At 37.9% G+C, this 26,617-nt stretch overlaps 1 protein-coding gene across 1 annotated transcript in view; it reads left to right on the top strand.

Annotated features, from left to right (window-relative positions):
* The window catches only part of grik4 (glutamate receptor, ionotropic, kainate 4), a 624,478-nt gene that overhangs the window by 576,842 nt on the left and 21,019 nt on the right, over positions 1 to 26,617 (top strand). Inside the window, exon 14 of the mRNA XM_056473804.1 lies at positions 11,191 to 11,304. Within this exon, the coding sequence (XP_056329779.1) occupies positions 11,191 to 11,304 (114 nt within the window). The remainder of the gene's footprint in view (positions 1 to 11,190; positions 11,305 to 26,617) is intronic.

Genomic DNA, 26,617 nt, shown 5'->3' with positions numbered 1-26,617 from the left:
ATTTAAAGTTAAAGGCTTTTGTGAGCTCGCGTTCCACTGCCGTTTGTCGTTGCTATGGCCATCGTAAGCTAGGAGACAGGAGACACGTGTCACTTTCCCTAGTTCTTCTGAGGAGCGTTGTGTGTGTGTGTGTGTGTGTGTGTGTGTGTGTGTGTGTGTGTGTGTGTGTGTGTGTGTGTGTGTGTGTGTGTGTGTGTGTGTGAGAGAGAGAGAGAGAGAGACTCGCGTCGCTTTCCCTAGTTTTTCTGAGGAGCGTTGTGTGTGTGTGTGTGTGTGTGTGTGTGTGTGTGTGTGTGTGTGTGTGTGTGTGTGTGTGTGTGTGTGTGAGAGAGAGAGAGAGAGAGAGAGAGAGACTCGCGTCGCTTTCCCTAGTTCTTCTGAGGAGCGTTGTGTGTGTGTGTGTGTGAGAGAGAGAGAGGGAGAGGGAGAGGCTAGGAGATCGCGTCGATCTCCCCAGTTCTTCTTCTGAGGAGGGTTGTGTGTGTGTGTGAAAAAAGCCTTACACTATGAAGCGCGTGTGCACTGTGACTACTTTTATATAGTTGATTACCAGCTGGGCATTTCACTCTGTCTCGTGCTGAAGCCTGTCACTGTCGACCAATCGCAGCAGGCTGTCATTGGTCCAATCAGCGCAGATTAGCTTCGCGCTGAGAAGGGGGTTGGGAACAAATGAATCGCTGAACGATTCATATGGGAGTCGCTGGGATAATTAGGTAAAAATAAATGCAGATTATAAGACCATCAAAGTGTTTTATGACCTTGCATGCATATTAGACTGTTGTTGGAGACCCTTACAACCTAAATATGACCCTATTTCATGTATAATATGGGCTTTTTAAGAGCTTAATGTTTTAAAATAGCGAATATTTTGTCTGTAAAATATGACATTTACCTAAGAATGAAGAATATGACAAAGAATATGACTGAAAAAGAAATGTATCTTTTATTACCTCAATTATATTAGCTTTAGATGCTTATTTTCAAAAATCTATTTTCTGTAATCCCTTAATATTTTCAAAATATTTTGCTGCTTTAAATTGACAGCTTTATCTAAAGTATTCTCTACAATGCAGTTTTGTTTGATTAATTCATTATTACTACATAGAAATCATTACAATTTGATGAAATTTACTCAATAAATATTTATATTCATTCATTTTTCTTCATCTTAGTCCCTTTATTCATCAGAGATTGGAATGTACCGTCAATTTACCCAGCATATGTTTCACACAGCGGATGCCCTACCAGTTGCAACCCAGTACTGAGAAACATCCATACACCCTCATTCGCACACATACACTACAGCCAATTTAGCTTATTTAATTCACCTATATCACATGTCTTTGGTCTGTGGGAGAAACCGGAGCACCCAGAGGAAACCCATGTGAATATGGGGAGAACATGCAAACTCCACACAGAAATGCCAACTGATCCAGTTGGGACTTAAACCAGCGACCTTCTTGCTGTGAGGCGACAGAGTGCTAACCACTGAGCCATTGTGTCATCCTAAATATTCATATGCTCAGTATTTTTGTAGAAACTCATGGGATTTTTTAGGATTGTTTGAGGAGGAGAAATTTCAAAGAAAATGCTGGAAAAAGTTTATAACAGTATAAATGCCATCACAGTCACTTTTGATCAATTTAATGTGTCCTGAAAATATTCCTTTCTTAGACAGAAGTCTAACTGACAAGCTGTTTGTAATGATATTGATGTATCATGTATAAGATTTTATATATATGAATGCACAAATGCATAAAGAACTTTACTGCTATTTTTATTCTGGCTCTACAAACCAAGCAACACTAATAAAAAATGCTTTATTGAGAAACAGGGAGAAAAATATTGTTAGCACTTTGTTTGTCCAAGGAGCTTGTCAAATTTTACATGCGGAAACCAGAATCACCAGCATATTTTAAGTTTTCCCTGATCCAAAATCTCTATTTAACCGCTGGTTATATTGGCACCTGGAACAGTCATTTCCTTGTAGTATGAATGATTTTTTAAGCAGTGCAGCTCTACTGTTCAGAAACAGAATAATACAGTCTGCTTTCTCTAGTTTTAGCCTAGAATTATTCATTCTCAAATGCTCATTTCAATAATTCATTAACAGAAGGAAGCCTTGAAGCCAGACTAAAAGTTGTTTTACTTGCTTCAACACAGGTGATGCAGATTAACCAACAGCATTCATATTTATGCCTCAAACCCCGTTACAGGGACTCTCGTCTTAAAGAATTTCAATTAGCCCATCCGATCTCACACACAGATGTGTTTAAAAAGACTTGCTGAAGCATGAACAGTTTTGGTCCCATTCTGACAGCCACTGAGATCCTGTTGATCAGATGGAAATCTTGCACGCTGCAAATTCTGTTTAGCTGCGTAGTTTGCCCTTTTCACCAGAAATGTTATTTATTTCAAAACAGTTGCAGCATTACAGCTGATTTATTCGGCCATTTTTTTGGTCAGGCACCGTGGGGAGCAAAGTAAATTTTCTAAAATGAACAAAAAGGCCACGGCGATATTCATATATTTCCTTGGGGAAAGGGTCATAAACCTGAACATTCCTCTGCAGCCTTCATTCTCCCGTACAAAAGCGGAGAAAGCTTTAAGAAGTTATCTGTCTTAATTCCACAAGCTAATGGAGGGCAAAGCCATTAGTGAAATAAAGAAAGAAGTGCCTAATCTTATTATTGTCTCAATTTGTTCCCTCAAAGTATGTTCTATACAGCTGACCTTGAGAGTGGCCATTGAGTCCGTAGACAGTGGAGGGCGATGAGGGTCTGCTGAAGGGGTGAACAGCACTGCCTTCATCTGACAGACCACACATCCCATGAGGGACCTTCTTTTAATCATTTACCCTGTTTTTATCACGTTAAAAATGGGTGAAGATTTGCATATGAACACACAATGGCTCCTTTTCATGGACTGTGTGGTGTGACACATTTAATCAATGGAAAGCTGGCAAACTTTAATTACTTGCCAAAATTACACTGCTGTGTGAGTATTTCTAATACAACCATGGTGAATGACGAGTGCTACATACATTTTGAGTGTAATACCTGTACCTTGTTTTTATATGAATAAAAAATTAAATCCATAGATATTAAAAATAATTGAAGATATTTATAATAATACTATGATAATGCCAAAAATTATTATTATCTTAAATACATAAACTCACCGGCCACTTTTTTAGGTACACCTTACTTTTGCTTTCAGAACTGCCTTAATCCTTGGTGGCATAGATTCAACAAGGCTCTTGAAATATTCCTCAGAGATTTTGGTCCATATTGACATGATGGCATCATGCAGTTGCTGCTGATTTGTCTGCTACACATCCATGATGCAAATCTCTCAATCCACCACATACCATAGGTGCTCTGTTGGATTGAGGTCTGGTGACTGTGGAGGCCATTTGAGTACAATGAACTCATTGTCCTGTTTAAGAAACAGCCTGAGGTTATTTATGCTTTATGACATGGTGCATTATCCTGCTGGAAGTAGTCATCAGAAGATGGGTACACTGTGGTCATAAAGGGATGGACATGGCCAGCAACAATTCTCAGGTAGACTGTGGCATTGACATGATGCTTAATTGGTACTAATGGGCCCAAAGTGTGCCAAAATATCCCCCACACTATTATACCACCACCACCAGCTTAAACCATTGATAGGCAGGATGGATCTAAGTGTTCATGTTGTTGACGCCAAATTCTGACCCTCTTCTGACCTCTGGCATCAACAAGGCATTTGCACCCACAGAACTGCCGGATATTTTCTCTTTTTCAGACTTAATATTTTAAATTGCGTTAACGAGCAGTTGGACAGGTCTACCTAATAAAGTGGCAATACACACTTATTTTCTTATTTATTGGAAAACTCATCAGAGTATTTCTGCCCATATTAATAGTGTAAGCATAGTGTAAGATTTGTTCACTGTTTAGTTTCATTTCTTCATTCTTATTTTTTTGTTTGTTTTTGTACAAAGTATGACTACAATGATTATAATATATGTGACATTACGGTTTTCATAAAATCTATTATTAATTGAGTATATTTATTGTTAAGATAATTATCACCATTGTGATAATTATGACATTGAACACTGAAAACACAAGGCTGGTTTGCTTTAATTATATGCAGTTTAGAGCTGTAATCAGGCCATAAAAGGGCCCGAGCCCGACAGAATTTGGCCCGAGCCCGACAAGTATATTTTGATTGACAGCTTTTTAAAAGCCCAAACCCCTTTTATAGCCCGACATTATTCAAATGTGCACAGGCACACAAATCTTTTGCCTTTTTTCATGAATGAGTTGTTTAAATGCGATGCAGACGCGGATAATTTGGTATCGGTTCAGTAATAATTATAACCGGTTATTATGTATTGACATAATTTATCTCATATGCGCTCTGTTGCGAGGGAGGCGAGAGCGGGTATTTACAACTTTACAGGCGCCAACTACTTAAAAATTGTGTGTGTTTTCAGGAAAGTCTTTCACTGGCACTAACAGCAGAAGCCCCTATTTCTCTGTGATTTGAGGGAATGAACTCCATTTCTCTCTCTCTCTCTCACTGTGGCCCATTTCACCTGCTGGCGTGACTTTTCCTCTCGGCTGCTGGCGTGACTTTCTCCCCTCTCTTTTCCTCTCGGCTGCTGGCGTGACTTTCTCCCTTCTCTTTTCCTCTTGGCTGCATGCATTCCCGCGGCTGTACCTATGCATTGTCGCAGGACCCAACCAGATTTCATGCGTCGTGGGAATAAATTTCCTAATAAAGCGCGGGAGCGGTTGGTAACTCTGGTGTAATTTTAACAGGAGTGGGCGGTCTCACAGTATCGCTCTCGAGCTCCTGAGCAAGCAAGCGTGCATGGCGTGTGTGTGTGTGTGTGTGCGCTTGCGTGTGCATGCGTGTGTGTGTGTGTTTGTTTGGTGCTGTCTATGTTTGTGTATGTGTGTGAATGAGAGACAGTGTGGTGCTGTGTGTCCGTGTGTGTGTGTGTGTGTTTGTGTGTGTGTGTGTGTGTGTGTGTGTGTGTGTGTTTATACAGACAGCTTGTTATAGCCACCCCCCAAAATACAACACTGTATGGAAAGCATCATCAAGGCACCGTGATGCACCGAAACATCGAATTGAATCGAATCTATGGCATGATAATTGTAACCGAACTGAACCGTGAGACCAGTATAGGTTCACACCTCTACTATATACCCTGTCTACATTATGACTTTGACCGATGACCAAGATTAGGCTACGTGTTTTTGTGGAGGAACATTATTGAATCCACTGTAAATGGATTTAGCGCAGTCCTGAGCTCACTGATGGTGCGTCCAGCAGTACTGAACCCCCTTTCTCTGCTGCTGCTACTGGCCAGGATGCATACTGTTCTGGCTAATTTTGCAAGTTTTGGGTAGGATTGTTTGTTCATCTTCCACCAGCCAAGAACATCCATTTCATTTTCCATGACAGCGGTTTCAATGTAGCGAGTGACCTTGTCATCTTCCCTGTCAGCTTGCTGTACATTGCTATTTAGCAGTCTGCCGTAATACGCAGTGTATGAGCGACGGCTGAAATACCTTGGTGGCTAGAATGACTGTTCTCATTGAACTGGTGGCTGGCCTCACCGCAGTCAAAATGTGCTCTTTTTGACTTCTCCGTCATCATTTGTTTCACCTTTGCAGGGATGGATTTTAATGTTGTAACAAACGAATAGATTACTTTCTTGCGCTAATCCAAATGCATCACATGACTGTTTATTTACTGCGCAAACCCAAGCCCGGCCCAACCCCGTCTAATATGATAGAAAATAAGCCCATAGGGTTTGGGCATAGATCTTCAGCTCTAATGTAGTTACATGTTTACAGTTTAACCGATATATTTATTTAAAATAATCTTCTTTATTTCAAAAATAGGTTTACAGTATAGCTCAAGATTCGCTGCTATAACATTTTAATCCATTTGTGAGTTTCATTTGTGAAATTGAACTGCATATTCAGTTGGAGTCAAAATTTTTATTCTTTTAACCTTTCCCATATGCAAAACGCATTTTTAAACATTAGTTATCTAATGTAATGTAGCATAATGTGTATTTATATAGCGCATTTTATTGTGTATCGTCTCTCCATACCATCACTACAGTGATAAAGCCAATTCAGTGGATAGGGATGATTGGGAGGCCATGATGGATTGAGGGAATTTGACCAGAACACTGGGGTTACCGGTTTAATGTCTCATCCAAAAGACGGCACTCACTGACAGTATAGTGTCCCCTTCACTTTACTGGGGCATTAGGACTCACACAGACCACAGGTTGAGCACCACCTGCTGGCCTCACTAACACCACTTCCAACAGCAACCTAGATTTCCCATGTGGTCACGCATCCAGGTACTAGCCAGGCTCAGCCTTGTTTAGCTTCAGTAAGTTAACAGTCTAGGGTTGCAGGGCTATATGGTTGTGGCAAGTCATTGGACAACAGTGGTTTGTCCTGTATCCTTTCAAAAAAAATTTTTAAGGGAGCTTAAAAATCATTTTAAGAAATGTAAAAACGTTTATTTCAGCCCAACCAAACAAAAAAGAAAAGACTTTCTCTAGAAGAAAAAATATTGTAGGAAATAATGTAAGAAAATCCTTGCCCTGTGATATATCACATTGGAATTATATGAGACAAATAATAAAAAAAAAATCACAGCAGGGCTAATAATATTGACTTCAACTGTATATATATATATATATATATATATATATATATATATATATATATATATATATATATATATATATATATATATATATATATATTTCAACAAATCATTTGGTGGTCATGCCCTGAAACATGGACACACAATCCCAAAGGTTTGGTCTTGCTCCCGCTTTTTCGTAATGTTCAGGAAAGTCTTGTAAAATGAAAGTGCAGTGCAGTGCTACACAAAGGTATGGAAGCAGCCAAGCTGTCAGGCTTTTCTGTGGCGTCAGAAGAAGAATTCGCCTCAGAGGGAATCTCAAATGCCACAGTGGGAACTTAAGTCCATGTATTATTCAGTGGTGATGGAGTTGACATTGCCTTCTTCTTTCATTTTTTGGGGGCATCGCTTTTTGATTGAGTCAAAGCTGAAGGAGGAGGAAGAATATCATACTGCATTATTTATTATTTAGAGTCTCCGTCTCATAATTTCCCTCTCTGCACGGTCCAGTCGTCAATATTAATATGTAACGAGATGTCAATTGTTTGAGCTGTTCTTATTGTCCTTGTTTCTGTTACGGAGGACATCTGTTTGAGGGATTTGTGTTCTGCGCCGTTTCCTTGTTTGTGGTGTTGTGTTGGGTTATGTGAAGTGTGTGTGAGTTGGAGAAGAGCTGAAGGCCACAGCTGAACTATGGAGAGCACTTGAAGATTAGTGCATCTGCAAGCTGTTATTGTGAAGTGAATCATCAGGGAACGGGTGAGAGTTCGTCTTCCTGTGCCACAGCTGAAAGAGAAGCACAAGTCGACAGAACAAATCTGGCTTCATAATGAGGAGCGAGAAAGCAGATCCACCCTGGGATGTTATTGTTAACTAAAATGTAAACAGTAAAAACTTACTAGTATTGAAATGAAATATTGAAAAAACATGTTCTGACCAACTAAAAATATCTGTCAAATTTATGGTACAAAAACATGCGGTTGACAGAATTCTACAGTATGGTAGAAACCATACGTCTCAATTTTACAGTAAATTACAGTATTCCATTAATACACCACTGTTTTGAAGATCTGTAATCTACGCATTGTACCTTTGTTACACAGACACAAAACACAACCAAATGCATGTGGGAGTGAGAAAGTCATATAACGAACCAATCCTCATCACAAACAGCTTTTCCACAAGGAGAAATACATAACACAAGGTGCTCTGTGTCATTTACACAACTGATAAAACCCATCATGATTTCACACATGAAACTAATGCAATAAACATAATTTAGCAACATTAGATGTAACATAAAACTAATGTACGTCACTGATGAGAAAATGTAAAAATAACCATAGTAATGTCAACAAAAAAGCATAAAAATTGGGTCATCCAGGGATTTCTAGAAAAGTTCATTTACAGTTATTAATAGTATGATTTAAGGAAACGTTTGTTAACGAAATGTTAACAAGGCTACAGATTTTTACAACTTTATTATTTTAATAGTCTTTTACCGTAAAATCATAGCTTTTTTGTGCATTTGAGTTTGACTATCACAACTTGTCTCATGCTTACTTTAACTTGATGGACTAAAACAACTACCATTAAAATAAATATAAATATACCATTAATATAAAAATACATAATACTATTACCAAAATATATATATTTTTAATTATTAAATCATTTAAAAATGCACTTTTACTGCATTTTCACTGGATTGATATGGTAGGGTTAAAGTCGGATGTGAATATTTGTTTTATACTAAGTTCTTCTATTTTTTTTTTAAAGCTTTTTTGTAGAAAATGACAATTGAAAAACACAGAAAAAATACATATTTCAACTTATTGCAAATGTAACATCCCAGTGCTTCCCACACTTTACTTGGGCGGGCCTACCCAGGTATATTAACAGCCACACAAGTATATTTAGTGCCCCCTTTTTTTGCTATCATTATCATCTTTGTACACCATAGGTCTCAAACTCAATTCCTGGAGGGCCGTTTTACACTTTTTTTGTATTCACCCTCTCTTGTTTAACTGTTTTATACTGTTCATTCCATGTGTGCGACAGCTGTCAACACTCCCACAGACAGTTTTAAGTGCTCTGCAGAGACCCACATAGGTGCGCCTTTTGGGACTTAAAAAATTAGTCCGGTCGGGGTTTCTAAATCTCCTAAATTCGGGATTCGGCTTTTGCTTTCGCTTTTTAAAGCTGTCATTAATTGTATGCATTTTTGCATTACATTATTTTTTTAAACCTTCTATCGATTGGCTTCGCAACTGATATGGTGCACACAGCCGTGAGAGTGAGAGAAACGTTAAGTAATTAATTCTTTAAACTAAACGACTAAGAAAAACTTGACTAAATACTCTGAGAGGACAAAATGACATCTAAACTGACAGCCAAATGTTTGTGTGCTGTTAGAACTAATTCGCCTTTTTATTCCTGTAATTATTATAAGTTTTAGAGATATTGTCTATTTTTATTCCTTTTTTTCTGTCATTTATTTCTAATTTGTTGTATTTTTTATTAATTTGATGATGTCAATATATTACAGATTTTATACATATATATAAAATGCTTTGGCATTCAAGTTTGCTTTGAACTTGAATGAGAGAGAGAAGCAGATATTGCCTGTCAGTGGGTGCACATGGCTCCTGAATAGCATAAAAGTAAAATAAATAATGTATTTCTTTATTTTTATTCAACAGTCTTTTTTCATTGAACAGAAACAGTGTAAAACAGTCTCAAAATAAATAAAAATATTGTTAAAAGTCAAATTTGTTTTGTTTGCATATAGATAACTATTTATGTGATGTGGGTAAAATGTGTTTCAATCCGGCTACCACAGCAAGTATATTTCAAATCTGCTGAATCTAGCTTAGTCAAAACTATCAACTAAATAGTGAAAAAATTTTATTGAATATTTCTGTGCTCATTTTAAAAAGAAGCATAAATAAAAAAAATGAGAAAGTAAACATGCCTAAAAAAAATTTTTTCTATCCCTCATTTAAAAGACTGTTTACCCAAAATATTTAAAGTGTTCAGATCCATATGAATCAAGCTATTTAATCCTTAAATAAAGTCTTTGTTTAAAAAAAAAAGTCTTTATATGATCAAGAGATATAATTTATTCTTTTATCCACGTTTTATCCACATTTCTATAACCTATAGTTAAAGTCAGAATTATTAGCCCCCCTTTGATTTTTTATTTGATTTTTTTCAAATATTTCCCAAATGATGTTTAACAGAGCAAGGAAATTTTTACAGTATGTCTGATAATATTTTTTCTTCTGGAGAAAGTCTTATTTGTTTTATTTCGGCTTTTTATGAACCATTTTAAGGACAAAATTATTAGCCCCTTTAATAACAAACCACTGTTATACAATAACTTGCCTAATTACCCTAACCTGCCTAGTTAACCTAATTAACCTAGTTAAGCCTTTAAATGTCACTTTAAGCTGTATAGAAGTGTCTTGAAAAATATCTAGTAAAATAATATTTACTGTCATCATGGCAAAGACAAAATAAATCAGTTATTAGAGATGAGTTATTAAAACTATAATGTTTAGAAATGTGTTGAAAAAAAAATCTTCTCTCCATTAAACAGAAATTGGAGGAAAAAATAAACAGAAGCACTAATAATTCAGGGGGGCTAATAATTCTGACTTCAACTGTAAATAAAAGTATAAACCTTAATAGCATGTCAATACTACTAATATCACCACACCATTACTTCCCCCTGACTCTCTCTACTTCTAATCCTCTCTCTCAATAGCCATATGCTGAAAGGTTCAATCAGCATCACACAAACACCAGATAAACCTCACTCTTCTTACATCTTAAAGCACCTTTCTAATCCAGTTCTATAATTTAACAGATCTACTGCACTTTCAAGGATTGATTCTTGAGGGTAAAACACCATCTTATAACCTGGTGTCCACTATCCAGAGATTCCCTCTCATTTACAGCAGAGCTCCAGTAGCCCATCATTGGAGGGTAAGAGAGGGTCCCGACGGGCCGTAAAAGCCCTTGCAGATGCACTTTTGGGTGTTGTGTGATTAGCAGCTCAGCTTCATGGCCGCCAGCAATGGATGCTGTGTCGAGTGATTTGTCATGACAGTCTGCACACATTCTGTCTTCATGTTCCTTCACACAGACACACACACACACATTTTTGCCAAAATACAGGTGTCTGGACTGCAGGCAGTTGTTTCAGGCTGTAAAAAGACAGGTCATGGCAGCTTAAGGTGGATAAGCTGGTTTGTTGCTGGTTTACAGTGGTCTAAATGCTTTAATCTTGTTATTTAGGATGAGCAACAGGAGTGTCATGGACCTGTGAGATATGTGTATACACATGCTCACAATAGGAAAAAACTTATGACAAATTGATTGGTAAAAGCTGACCGTTGTTGTGTTTTTTCCTGCTATGGTATTTTGAAAGTAACTTTTTGCACATTTTTGACAACCTTTCACTCTAGAAAGTCACTAACAGCTGCAATTACTTTGCATGTGTTTCAGAAAGCTGACTTGGCTGTGGCTGCACTGACCATCACGGCTGAGAGAGAGAAAGTCATCGATTTCTCCAAACCCTATATGACTCTGGGGATCAGCATCATGTACAGAGTTCACATAGTAAGTTCCTAAAGGTCTCCAGAAGTACCTTGAAATGTCCAACTTGCACAGTTCTTGTCATTATACAGAATTTTCTTTGATAGGAAGAGTGGGTCGGGGACACGTATAGGTAAACAAACTCATTATTTTTAATAGAACAAGACATATGTGTATCATACAAGTACAAGCATTACTGGCAAGGCAAGACCTCTGTATTTGGGCACGATCATGAATGCATTCTTTTCATAGTGTGTAATTTAACATGAAAGTAATAATAATTATAATAATAAATGGTGAAACTTTAGTTTGTCACAATTCATGTTATTACTACGGGCTTATTACCTCTCTATTAAGATATTAACTGTTCATTAGTAGTCCCACCCCAAACCCAGAGTGTCCACTTTCACTCTGCTGCAAATCACGTCTACAGAATCCGTTTAAGAAGCAGCATTTATTTATCAATATGGAGCGCGTCTGACAGTTATACTGCTACATGAGCTGACTGTTTTGAGAATTACATAGGATAGGCGATGGCACCTGTAATGGAAAGTAAGGGAATCCAACCGTATTTATATTTATTTCAAAGTGTTTTCATGCCTAAATAAAATAAAAGTACTCAACAGATTCACATTTAAGAACAAGGGGCGTCCCCTGGTGGTTCAGCGGTATGGGTTGCATATGGGAGGATCGGCTTTTTAATGTTTATTGTCAGCTTTCATAGAAAGATTAAAAATACGGGAGAAATACGGAAAAATACCTTTACGGGATGATAGCAGGATAGAACTGTAAAATACAGAAGAATCCCGGGAAAAACGGGAGGGTTGACAGGTGTGGTTTAGGTGACCCCCAGTATGAATGCCAACCCAGGCTCATTCTGAAAACGTAGTCCCGAGGACGTTTCTATAGACCGCGAATTATGTAGCCAGAGGTACGTATGGCTGCATTTCATTTTTTAAGCAAACGCTGCGGGGCGTTATGACGCCGTTCCTTTTAGCGCTCGCCAGCTGACCGCTTACCTTCGTGTGGAGGGCTTTCCCGCCACAACCAGTTTGTCCGGTTAGCTCGTCCTGTACGTCGGCGGACTTGAGACGCAGAGAGGAGCTAACCACGATGATGACGACCGGGTTCGAGTCTGGGGAAGAGCGGTTCCTGAAATCAGGTAAGACTAAAACAGAATCCAAGAAATAAAGTGAAGAAGTTCATAACAGGGTGAGAATGTGGTAAATCATTTTTCTGGACGGCTTTTGGTTCAGGGAAGGAGGAGGGTGGGTCGGCCGGCCGATTGGCCAGACGCTCAGTCAATCATTCAGCCAGTCGGAGAGACAGACATTCGTTCGACAGCGGCCTTACACGAGAACAGCGCGGGCGCGAACGGCACTCGCGGGAGACATCTGAGAAGCCAAAAAGGTGCACACAGCGGCCTCTCGCGGATTCGTGAAAACCAAAAACTGCAAAATACGTACCTCCCGGGATGTATTTCGTGGTCTCCAGAAGCGTCCTCGGGACTACGTTTTCAGAATGAGCCTGGGTTGATGAGTGCTCAAATATAAAGTGCACAGTTGAAATCGTTGATCCTTCTTGTCAGAAGTAAGGGCCTACTCACACTGTGCTCTCCGAACCGTGCCTGGCCTGGTTGGAAGAGGTGTGCCGGAGCACGGTTCACTTGGGCTTTGGCGCGGTACGCTTATAGTGTGAGTTCAAAGCGCACCAGAGCCCGAAACTGAAGACGAGACGTGACTTTTACAGGATTGTTTCATATGGATTTATTAATCATTCATTCAAAGACGCAAACCCCTTACTGCACGACAGCTGCACCTTCAGCAAACCTCCTAATTCCTGCAGCACAAGGACTTTATGATTGTTTATGAGCGTCAAAAGTCACAGATCGGTTCGGCGAAATATTTGACTGCGTGTCACTGCATCCCAAACGACTAAAACGATATAACTAAAGAAATCTCCACTGTGCTGAACGAAAGCTCTTACTGAACAGTGCATCATTGCTGACGTAAGCATGCCCAGGCCCGAATGTAATCTGAGTGCAGGCTCTCTGGGGAGACGGGAGGGGAGACAAGCGTGCTTTGGCCCGGTTCAAGGCAACTTAACATAGTATGAGTACGCCTTAAAACTGCACGTTTTAAATGTTTATATCTTTTAAGCACAAATGTCTTTATTTTGGTGCACACAAGCTTATAACCTTACACCTAATACCAACATACAAACACCCAAAAAAACTCATTTATCATTTCACAGGGACTTTAAAGATCAGCAGTGCTCAACAACAGCAGTCTCTAATGGCTGGTGAGGAATAAATAGAGAAATACTTTAGGCCAGAGACCTCAGAGCCTTACCCTTGCAGTAGCAGATGGTGTGAAAAACTGATAAATGTAGTGCTTTCCTTCCCAATCTCAAATTCTCCTTATTGTGACTTGTATCTAATACGCACCAATAACACCCCAAGCTCTTGCACAGAGCAACACTGAAAAATCCAATAGCTCTTTTATTTTTAAAGGCCTGCGCATCATTAATCACAGCCCCTCCCCAAACCCAAGGTGACATGCTGATCTCTCTGTTGGCTAAGTGCCGGATGAAGGCGCTCGCCGCAGCGTGTGCAAACATTAATGTGGCGTCCCAGTAGGGCATTTACACACACAAACACACGCGCGGCTGATTGTTACTCCTGTGTGCGTCTTCTCTGGTGGAGAGCTGTTGGGGGAATCAATGACACCAGGTGTGCAGAAAACTGAGAAAGAGCTGCTCTGTTACATATTTATGAATTTTTGAACATGTTCGTTTTGTTTTTTATGTTTCTTGATACTGGATCATTATTTTTGTATACTCTTTTATATATTTTTTTAAATAAACATAATAATTCCCTTTTTATTGCTTTCTAGTAAAATGTCAACATTGTAAAATTGGGAATTATTCAATGATGGACCAAAATAGCTAAATATGCATAATAGGATCATAAAAATGAGCATAATAAATAATAAACTTAATGCCTTTGTATAGTTAATCTGAACTGAAATGTTATGTCATGCACAATTATGTGTATGTGTATACCTATGTACAGTATACACTACTTGACAAAAGTCTTCGATCCCAGTTGTAAGAGCAACAATAAATAACTTGATTTTCTAGAAAATGGAAGAAGTTAGATTTTTCAGATCATTTGTTGAACTGCATCCCAATCATCACAAATGCTGCAGAAAACCTGTCGGAACTCACATGGACCCAAGATTCTCACAGAATCAGTCAAGTTTGGTAAAGGAAAAATCATGGTTTTGAGTTACATTCAGTATGGGGGTGTGTGAGAGATCTGCAGATTGGATGGCAACATCAACAGCCTGAGGTATCAAGACATTTGTGCTGCCCATTACATTACAAACCACAGGAGAGGGCAAATTCTTCAGCAGGATAGCGCTCCTTCTCATACTTCAGCCTCCACATTAAAGTTCCTGAAAGCAAAGAAGGTCAAGATGCTCCAGGATTGGCCAGCCCAGTCACCAGACATGAACATTATTGAGCATGTCTTATGTCTGGGGTAAGACGAAGGAGGATGCATTGAAGATGAATACAAAGGATCTTGATAAATTCTTTAATATAATTAATATAAATTCTTTTTCCACTGCACAATGACTTTATATTCTGTACTGTACATTATTTCTGTTAAGTGACAAGACTTTTGTCTAAGCAAAGTCAGATCTTACTGTCCTAATTAAATAATTAAAAATCAAGGAATGATCATATTTTATTTTGGTAAGATAAGCCTAATCTAGAGGCTTTTGTCTTTTATATAAGCCACTTCTGATGCCAAATGATCAACTAGAAGTCAAGTTATTATTTGTTGTTCCTTAAAACGTTGATAGGCGACAAGACTTTTGTCACTTAGTGTATGTATACATAAATACATTTCAAAGTAATTTATGAATAAAATGTCCAAAAAGAAAACTATTTCCTATAATAATAATAATATGTGTGTGCGTGTTCGTTAACTATTATTCTTTTTATGCTGGATTTTATTATGTGATGACCGAGTTTACTTATTTAAAAACTGCTTAAATTGTATCATTATGTTGTACCTAAATCCACTTGTGATGTTTAATTTTTTTTAATTTAGACGAAAACCTGAAGAATTTTTAATAGCAGATTTTTATATGTTATAGGCCATTAAATTAAAACAATTATTAGCTTATTGTTAGTAATACCTCAGTGGTTAGCACAGTCACCTCACAGCATGACGGTCACTGGTTCTTGTTTTATAAATCGGATAAACAAAATTGCCCGTAGTATATGTTTGTGTGTGCGTCCCAGCGCTAGGGGTTCACAAGTTAGTGTATTCTCATCTGCAATCCATCTGCCACGTCAAGACATATTCTAGAGTAATTGGCGGTTCATTCCACTGAGGCGACCACTAATAAATAGGGATCAAGCCAACGCTAAGTGAGTGTTAGTTATACCATTTGTTATTAATTAAATCTTTTAACATGCATAAAGTTTTCTCATATGCAAAACAAATTCTTGTGCCCACACAATAGTTTCAGTGTTTTGTTTTTTCATGCTTATGTCACTTAGCGGTGGCACTGTAATAAGCACTTTTTAGCATTTAATTATAGTTTCAGATGTAGCTAGGTGCTTTTAAGACACAAGATGAACTGCAGTTCAAACCTGTGTATCACGCTTCAGGAGGCAAAGCATATTATTATTTTTTTTTTTCTCCAAGAACTTTTATAATAACACTGGCTACAAATGCTAGTTAGGAGGGTTGTTTCAGAGCCAGCAAAGCATGTTGATGCATGAATATCTGTTACGTTGTACAAATAACTGTACACGGTGAGCTCAGATCATTTAAGGGGAATTGTTTTTTATAATTGTTGTGTGTTGTGTGTTGTGTGTGTGTGTGTGTGTGTGTGTGTGTACGTGTTCTGGTTTTGGTAGTTTACAGGGACATAAATCTGTATAATGACATGAGTATGACCAAGTTGTACTTTTATTAAGCTGGTTTACTAGGACATGACTTACAGTTGAGGTCAGAATTATTAGCCCCCCTGTTTATTTTTCCCCCATTTCTGTTTAACGGAGAGAAGATTTTTTTTTAACACACTTCTAAATATAATAGTTTTAATAACTAGTAGTCATTCATAATAACTGAATTCTTTTATCTTTGTCATGATGACAGCACATAATATTTGACTAGCTATTTTTCAAGACACTTCTATATAGCTTAAAGTGACATATAAATGCTTAACTAGGTTAATTGGGTTAATTAGGCAGGTTGAGGTAATTAGGCAAGTTATTGTATAATGATGGTTTGTTCTGTAGACTATCGAAAAAATATATAGCTTAAAGGGGCTAATAAGCTTGACCTTAAAATGGTTTTTAAAAAATGTAAAACTGCTTTTATTCTAGCCAAAATAAAACAAATAAAATTTTCTACAGAATAAAAAATATTATCAGACATACTGTGAAAATTTCCTTGCTCTGTTAAACATAATTTGGAAATATTTAAAAAGGAAAAAAAAATCAAAGGGGGGCTAATAATTCTGACTTCAACTGTATGTCCTTGTAATTTAAAATGCTTCAAAATCATAAATAAGGGAGTCTTATCAGATAAAAATTTTCCCAAATGTTTCCTGTGAGGGTTAGGTTTAGGCGTAGTGGTAGGGTAATGTCACATACAGGCGCACTTGCAGACGTTCGAGACTCTGGAATTATCAAAAAACATGTATTTATTTACAAAAAGCACTTAGAAACATGAAACTCAGGCAGGACACGGAGGTGTAGCAATACAATACTGGACAGTCAACAAACTGAACTCGGGGCTGAACTTAAATGCACAAGACACGATTAAACAAATTACAAACAGGGGTGAGACAACAGGTGGAACTAATGAACATTAAAGCGCACCTATGAAAATTAACTTTTGAGAGCTGTTTGGACAGAACTGTGTGTAGCTATAGTGTGTCCACAGTCATATTGGAGGGATAAAATCACATCAAGTCTTTTTTAAATTTCCTGATGTTAAAACAGGATCTAAATCTCTCCCATTTTGAGGCCCACCGCAACATGACATAGGAGTGCGGTTTCCCCGCCTACCGAATTGATTGGCAGACGGTATTGTTAAAGGTATTGTTAACAGGCAGTATTAACATGTCTCTACAGTAATGTGTATAATCGTATCCACAAGACAGGGTGTGCTCAAAGCAACTGGGATTAAAAGTTTTCAGCTCTCTGTGATCATGTGTACCTTAAGAATGAGTTTACAAGTTTAAAACGCGTTTAAAACAGTGCATGTTTGTAATAAATACAGTAAAATCGCTATGTTATTCATCACAGTGTCAGTATAATTCAAAATAAAGATGCTTCAATCCCGGTTTGAGGACTTAAATCAGGTTTATTTTATACAGCAGGATATATTAGTGTGTATCCTGTCACATGGGCTGTGCAGAAACAGTGCAGAGTTAAACAAGTGTGTGTGTAACTTCATAACGACATTGTGTGTGACTCATCGTTGCAGAAAGGCTTGAATTAACTCCACAAAAAATACATTAAATAACAGATGGGAAAGTTCTTACTGTAGTAAGTGAGATCTGCTTCAATCTTGTCTGTCACTGTGCTGTTTATCTACATGAGGGCTACACGCACGTGGGAACAGTGGGCAGAGAGAACCACCTCATTTGCATTAAAGGCACAGGCAACAAAAACAGCTACAATGTCCAAACAGCTCAAATTTCCCAGATTTAAAAGGTATAATAAATAATCTGATGGGTGTTTTGAGCTGAAACTTTCCAGATACATTCTGGATACACAAAATACTTATCTTAAATCTTGAAAAAAGGGTCAAATGTGTGCCCTTTAACACACAGCGGGAAAACAGAACAAAGGAGTCACATGCCACCAACACAAACACATGGAAACATTACATGACATAAAACAACAGACAATAGACTGTGACAGGTAAGGCTATAAAAAGTGTATTTAACTGCAAAGTCCCTGTAAACCACCAATACCGATGTGTGTGTGTGTGCACATCAAAATACTTTTAACTTCCAGCAATAAATAATTCATTCATAAGCAGAGTCTCTGTGAAAATTGTTTACACTCTCATTCTTGCAAAATTATATAGTTTATGTTTTAACACTAGGCTACAACTAGAGAGGTAAAAATAAGAAGAGAGAGTTGAGCGAGAATGGCAGGCACACGAGTGACTCAGAGACTGTCAGACAGAGAGAACAGTGTGGCAGAAGACATAAGAGGAGTGTTAAATGAGTTCACACAGGTAAAGAGGATAAAAGGCTGCTTCAGCTAGAGCTGTCCTCAGGTTGGAAAGCTTTGAGCACGGTCTCTGCCTCCATCTCTGTCTCTCTTTGGTCCTTTCTGACCCAGAGTGAGGCACCTGTTACCGCTTTCCACCCAAGTGGTTCCAGTTCTAGAACCACATAGTATTCTTGGTGAGCCAGACAGTAGCTTGTCTCAAACCGGCCATGTGTTTCCACAGACAAACAATGATGTCCATGCTGTTTATCTGACTAGTCTAAAAACAAACCTTGTGTGTCCCAGTGTTTCTGCAGGCAGCTCAGGCTCTTCTGGAGTGATTCTAGCACTGGTAGCTTGCATAAACTGCCCGTAGGATTACTCTCACCTGTCTTTTTTTAAGATAGATGAAAACTGAATAGCTTGAGTCACACGTTCACACACAGTTTTACATATTTACAATAATACAGCCTTCAAACCTGCCTTAATTCTTGTGACATAGATTTAACAATGTACCAAAACCATTCGTAAGTTTGGTTTTAGTCAATATTAAAAGAAAAACCTTACACAATTGCTGCTGATTTGTCAGATGCACATCCATGATGTTAATCTCCCATTTCACCACATGTCAAAACTATGGTGGCCTAGAGAGATCAAATGCACTGCACGTTAAGAAAACGCATGCAAATAGAAATCACCGCCACAGCCATATCATATTCAAGCCCAAGACCGGTTACTCACTGAAGCTAAGCAGGTCTGAGCCTAGTTAGTACCTGGATGGGTTACCACATGGGAAAAATTAGGTTGCTGTTGGAAGTGGTTTAAGTGAAGCCAGCAGGGGACGCTCAAACTGTGGTCTGTGTGAGTCCTAATGCTCCAGTAAAGTGAAGGGGACACTATACTGCCAATGAGCGTCGGCTTTCGAATGAGACGTTAAACCAATGTCCTGACTCTCTGTGGTTATTAAAAATCGTATGGCACTTCTCGTGAAGAGTAGAGGTGTAACCCCGGTGTCCTAGCCAAATTCCCTCTATTGGCCCTTAACGATCATGGCCACCCAATCATTCCTATCCACCGAATTGGCTCTATCACTGTCTCTCCACTCCCCCTATAGCTGGTGTGTGAAGCATTGTTCTATGGCTGCCGTTGCATCATCCAAGTGGATGCTGCCCACTGGTGGTGGTGTGGAGAGACCCCCTCATGATTGTGAAGTGCTTTGGGTGTATGGCCATACACAATAAATGCGCTATACATTACTTACTTACTTATTTACTTACGGATTGAGAAAACAACTTTATCAACATGACAACATGTGTACACACAAATACATACAAACACGTGCAAATATAGAAGCATGCTGCAAATCACAACAAAAGTGTGACACCAAAAAGTGACGAAATCAGTTTGAAAGGATTTGAGTTTTGTGACATGGCATTTTAACCTGCTGAATCATAATGTAGGAAGTGGCATTTGAAAAAGGCTCCTTTGCCCAGAGTGTTTATACCTGCAGTGCCCTTTACTAATATTTGCTTCCCTTGACAAAAAAAGTGTCTTTATTGTTTAACATTTTGATCAAAATAAAAAGAGCCTGAAAACACTGCACAGTTTCATCAAAAACAAGTGACCTCCTGTTTCACAGGGATATACATATGAGAAAACACAAAAGCAAAATCACTGTTATTCGTCACAATCAGTGAAATTCAAAGAACATAACTGAGATTTGCAGTAAAAGTTTGCTGAGCTTCCCAAAATGGAAAGTAGCTGTAAGAAAATCATAAAAACTCAATAATAAAGGTCAATAATAAAGAAATTCCAGACAAATGGAAGTGTTATGAATCAGCCTGAAAGATGTTTAAACAGACAGTTAAAAGAATAGTTTTAATGGCTAATAATCACAGCTGGAGAGTTAGCTGGACCTTGTCATTAGAAAGTCTCCTGATCTCTAATCTGAAGTTACCTATAGACCCTTTCCTTGGCCACTGCTTGGAGGGCGCCATAGTGACCAGCGCCTTTCGGTAGAATGTTTAGAACTTCCGTTTACAGCATTTACAACTGGTAATTTGCGCTCTGAAAATGGGTTTCAATAGCGTTTTGAGTGGATTACAGAGTGTTTTTGTGACACACAACTTTGAAAGGTATGTGTTAAAGCCGTTATAATCTGTCAGATGTGGTCCGAGTGCGAGATTAATATGTTTTCCTAGTTTGCGTGTCTGCAGTCAGAAATACAGTGTGTGTTCCTGACCTGTTAGCTCAGCTGCTGTTCAATGCACACACACACACACACACACACACACACACACACACACACACACATACGCACGCACGCACGCACCCACGTTCATGCAATACTTCACTGCATTATAGAGCAAACCAGATTACGGGCATGAAACTTAACAGCTATGTAAGTCATGCAATTTATAAAAATGACCAATAAAAGTCTCTGTTACTGATTCTCTGCTGGCTGATTTGCATGTTGATTCTAATCGGGAGCCGTTTATGTTTCATTTAGTGTGCACTGTGTAGTATTTACCACGGTTTGTGTTTTTGTGTCATTTCAAAACGCCATTTTATTTTTTCACTTTGTGACACGTATTAAATCAGTGTGTTAGCGGGACAGTACAGGCACTGTGTGCGCGTCAAACATTTTGGTGAAGTACATTTGTTTGGGCTGATTATATGTTTGAAAAAAGAAAGAAACCGTTGACTTAAGCCATGACGAGGCTTCATTTAAACGGCAGAAGATGCTGTCCAGGGCCGTGCAGAGACTCTTAAAGGGGCAGGTGCTCAAAAAGAGCGGGAGAGGAAAAAATGCCTCGCAGCAGTTGTTTTCCATCCTAGATCACATATTTTTAAATGATCAGTCCAGGAGGTGGCGCTGATCAACAGCAGGATTAGTTCAAAGACATTAAAAGCAAATAAAATAGATTGAAACTATTGTTTCAAAGCTGTCCAAATGTGACTGTTTATACGCATCAGCTGGCGACCGGAGGTTCTTAGCATTCTCCTTGCACATACACGCAAAGCATAATGGGTAATTTTGCATTCTAAGAAAAAGGTCTATACATGAATAAAAAAAGGCTTTTGCTTTTATCCAAAAACAAACTCAAACCTCTTCAGTTATTTAGTTATTATTTTGAACAAAACATCAAATTGTTTAAGAGCCTGTGAAGTGCTTTGAAATGTGCATTTTTTATTCGATATTTAATGTAATCTAGACTGAAAAATGAAGAGAGGGTAGGACATAGAGTAGCTCCTCCCCTTTAAAAAAACAGCCAATAGCATTTCGTTTTTTATCACAGCTCCGCCATTGAGAGTAGAGCTCAAGTGCATTACATGAAAAGCAAACGAGAAGCGTCTTGAAGGGGGCGGGACATGTCAGATAATAAAGAGCATTTGATTGGTCAAGATACTGATATACGAGGTGACGTGAGAAAAAATGTTGATCTATTTAGGCAGAAGTGACAAACTGGCAAGCTTTGGATGTTTATATCAGTTTTATATTTTCTAAACACAAAATTTGTCATTGTTTTGGAGCACATTAGCTAATAGATATCCTTAACACTAAGTATATCTTAACAGACTCAAACTAGCATCTCAATTTTTTATTTTAATTTCATGGGACCTTTAAATAGGCCATCCTGTAATTCCTGCTTCAAGGATGATAACAAAACATATCACAAGGCTCAGGTCATCTCAAACTGGTTTCATGAACATGATGATAAATTCGCTACACACAAGTGGCCTCCAGAGTCACTAGATCCTAACCCAACAGAGCACCTTTGGGATATAAGGTATAATTTTTGCTAAGCAAATCACATAGCCTTATCATAAATCTGATATATATGATATTGTCTGACTAAAATTAGATAAGTGGGCTAAAGACCGACTGTGGCCCCCAGTTCCAGTGCCCCTGTTGGAATAATCTCCTCTCCTCTATACCCCATAGCTATGACCCTTTCGATATTTTGATGTGTGGGCATGCACTTGTTTAGGTTTAATCCACTAGCTATTGATCCAGCAGGCTTTGATTTCTTCAAGGACCCCCATAGCTTATTTCAAACTTTAAATGAAATCCTTCGCATGATCAATAACAATGGCAAATGGAATAAAATGTGGCCTTCAGCCGTGTTTTAATTACATGTTTGGAAGTACAGTTCTATCTTCATAGCAGCGTGTAATTGGACGCACTAGTAGACGTGAGTGTATATGGAGCGTGCCTGTATATAAATGTGAGTTTAAATAAACACAGGAAGCCATGAAAATCAGTCTCGCCTCATCTTGTTTGGTGCACATGGGGATAAACTATAGGTGTGGTTGAGGATGAAATAACTAATTAGTGCAACAAGTTAATTAGATTGCACAGAGAGCACTGGCAAGATCATATGCTTTCCTGAAGGAGCAGCAGTGGAATTTGTGTTCATTATGAGATGAAGAATGGAAGTACAGTGCCCTCCACTAATATAGATAAGAAGGCAAATATCTGTAACATTTTCTATAAAGCCCATGCTCATAGGGAATTTTAACTGAATGATAATTTTTTTGTTTTGTCTTTCTATATACATTAATGGAATTCTTACGCTTGATTATTTTTTTTATTGAAGTATAAATAGAGTTGTAATTAAAGGTGCTGTATGTAAGTTTCTGACTCTTCAAAAGCATAAAAATACCATAATATGTTTGCAGATATTTCAGAAAAATACCAAGTATGTTCATATTTGTTTATCTGAACAACAGTGCTGAACTCAGATATTCTGCTTTGAAAATGTGTTTTTCGTGCCGGAACGCTATCTTTGTTTATGTTCTTTTAACCTGTCCAATGCCAGTTTAGCCAATTATATTTCAGCACCCCGGGTTGCCCTGTTGGAAAACAGTGTATTTTATTAATTCATTCAGAAAGAGTCTCAAAGCATGCGCTCGTGACCGAAATGCGACCTCCGGTGGACATTAATTATTAATTTGTAAATAATGTAAATATTACGAATGTAAACATTAGGTGAGCAGGTTACATTGAAACCCTGTGTCCTAACAACATGCTTTGTGATGAGATACACAGTGATGAGCAATTTGGCTGTTTGCACTAGACGAAACACAACAGAAGTTTAAAAACAGCCATTCAGAAGCGCAGAATATGCACTCACTCACTCACGAAATGGTAAGGTTTATAATCTAATGAATACATATTAACCCTCTTTAACATTAATGTAAATGCTGAATCACTGATATATGTTTAGTTCTAAAGTTCAATTTCAAACAGTTTATTTTAAGATCTGAGGTGAACTATCTGGTGCTGCTTTCTGTAGTATGGCAATAAATGTCATGTAAAATGGTATTTAAACTCACATTGTTAGCATTTAACACCAAATAAAGCACATGAGGTTTCTAATATATCAATTCGAAGTGTTGGTTAGGACGAAAACTCTTTTGAAAAATAATTTGGAAAATATTTGTTCTGTCGGGTGCTGTTGCTTTTTTTTAGAACACAGTTTAAATCACTCACTCCTTTCCGGAACATACCTGCCAACACGCCAGTTTTTCCAGGGAGTCTCCCGTATTTCAGAACCATCTCCCGCCCACCTCCCGTATTGTTCTGTCTCCCGGAAAATTCCCAGAATTCGCCCCCAATGTAATGGTCCATTAGTTAATGTATTGACTAACGTGAACAAACTATTAATAATACATTTATTACAGTCTTTATTCATCTTTGCTAATGGTAGTTAAGGTTTATTTAAGTTAAATAACATTAGCTTATGTTAACTCACAGTGAATTAGCTAATGTTAACAAGCATAACTTTAACCTTTTGATATGTTTCTCAGAATATTAACAACTGTACTCTCATTGAGAACAAACTACTGAAATCAATATCTTTTTAAATACTGTATATGCGTGGACAAATATTGGTACCCAAAGTACAAAGTGTATTGTCATTGATATTTTACATTTTAGCACACCTTGGTGACTACAGTTGTTGGGGAAAAGTGTTCAGCAATGAGTTCCTGTTTCACAGGGGTATAAATACGGGAAAACTCACAGGCCAAACTCACTTAGGGCCCTGTCATACACACAAAAGGTGCAAGACATGTTTTTAATCATAATCTGGTATAATTTTCACATAATTTTCACATTTTGCAGCACGTTGTATAAATAGCCAAATACATTCAGAAGGTGTGTTAAGCCTCATTGTTGGCACGTTAATATTTTAAGGAACTAAAATAGACCACGCCATTGACCAACTGAAAGCTGGTCTAAATTCCAGCGCAGAGCGCGTTAGTTATGCACCTATGCAGGTCTAAAATGCGTTTACATTGCTTAATACACACAGTATGTACAGCAATACACAAATATCTTTACATATAAAAAATTAAAGGATTAAAATGTTACAAAAATTATTATTTTCGACATAAATATAAAAATCTCAACCTCCATTCCTCATCTTGGGGGACTTTTTACAGTTTATTCATGACAATTTGCATTTGTATAATAATATTATTATTATTATTAGCAGTATTATTTATTATATGCGTGTTTATATTTGTTTCAATTTAACAAATTTTAATTTAACAAAATTAAATATGTAGACGGATGGATGGCTTCAGTGGAGTGTGTAACATTTCCTCATCCACAAAAGTAAAGGAGTAATGTAAAGAGTAAAAGTAAACTAAAGTAAAGAGGCCGAATGGAGGAGGCTCGTTCTTTATCCTCATGCTGCAGATGGTCTGTATAATTGTTTTCTCGCTAGTAAAGCATTCAGTTTATCCACTCACAAAGTCCAGCATGTAAATAGCAAATGCGCCATGGCGTGATGCAACTGACTCTTAAAGGGAATGAGAGATGAGACTCTGATTGGTTTGATTGCAAAACATGAAAACGACTGTTGCAATGGTCTGAAAATTGCAACAAATTGTGTCATACACGCCTTGCGCCGTGTACATAATAGGGCCCCACCTGTGGTTCGAGTGGAAACAAAAGCGGAATATGGTTGGGTCAGAAATATTCAAAATTACAATCTCTCACTCAAAAACTCAACCTTCTTTATTTTTTATATACTCTATATATGTATATAAAAATATTGCGCAAAGGGTGAAATAATAAATACTTTATCAAGCCTTCTTTCCTCATATTTACTAAGAGTGCCAATATTAGTGGAAGGGTATATGTGTGTGCATTTGTAGAAAGAAATAGAGCTGCTTCCCTCAAAACATAAAGAAGTTAGGGCAGATGTGTTCCAGTTGTGACAAGTCCATGTTCCCACTGACCACACACTTTTCAAAGTGTGGCTGCAAAAGTGACCTCTGCACCTCGACTCAAGACCGAGAGTTTGCCTCTCAGCAGGCATGATACCGATGTAAAATAATGCTTTTCGCTGTTTACAATATGCCATGGTTGCATCGATCCATTCCATTCAAATTTATTCTACAGCAGGACGACTTTTAAATCTGGATGTTTTAATGACAGAAGAAGGAATGTTGTGAGTGTTTTCATGTAGCGCGTCTTTGAGCAGAATTCAATGGAACATTAAGTTTTCAAATCTTTTCATCCCAACTCAATCTGACAGTGGCTGGTAAACATGCGCTGACAGTATTTCACCGTTTCTCCTCATAGGCAGGTCTATAACTGATGTTTCACTACTGCAAACAGCAAATCACTGAGGACACTAAAGGGTTTATGACCTATGCTCTTTGAGTGAAATAAATGCACTATTCAAACGCAATGTGTGGGAGAGAAGAGACAGACCTGATGAACCCATGCACAATCATATATGGGTGGTTTCTTTTTAAGAGTAAAACAAATCACTTTCTGAATCACAATTTAACTTTACTTTTAAGCAACTAAATCTCAAAATTTGCTGCTATATTTGAGTCACACTCAGGAGGAAACATCATAACTATTTTATGCTTTGTCAGTTTAGAGGCTAATTCATACAAAGTTCAGTTGTATAAAAATGTGCGTTTTTTGAAAGATGGCACCCAACCCCTCCCCTACACACAATCGTCATTGGGGGGTAAGCAAATCGCAATAAATTGTATGAATGAGATCATACAATTTCATATGAATTAACCACTAAATCAAAAGGTTACGAGCTGA

Source organism: Danio aesculapii, chromosome 15 (assembly GCF_903798145.1).
Source record: "Danio aesculapii chromosome 15, fDanAes4.1, whole genome shotgun sequence".
NCBI lineage: Eukaryota > Metazoa > Chordata > Actinopteri > Cypriniformes > Danionidae > Danio > Danio aesculapii.
The sequence above is the reverse complement of the archived record's forward strand: the minus strand, read 5'-3'. Positions and strand labels throughout refer to the sequence as shown.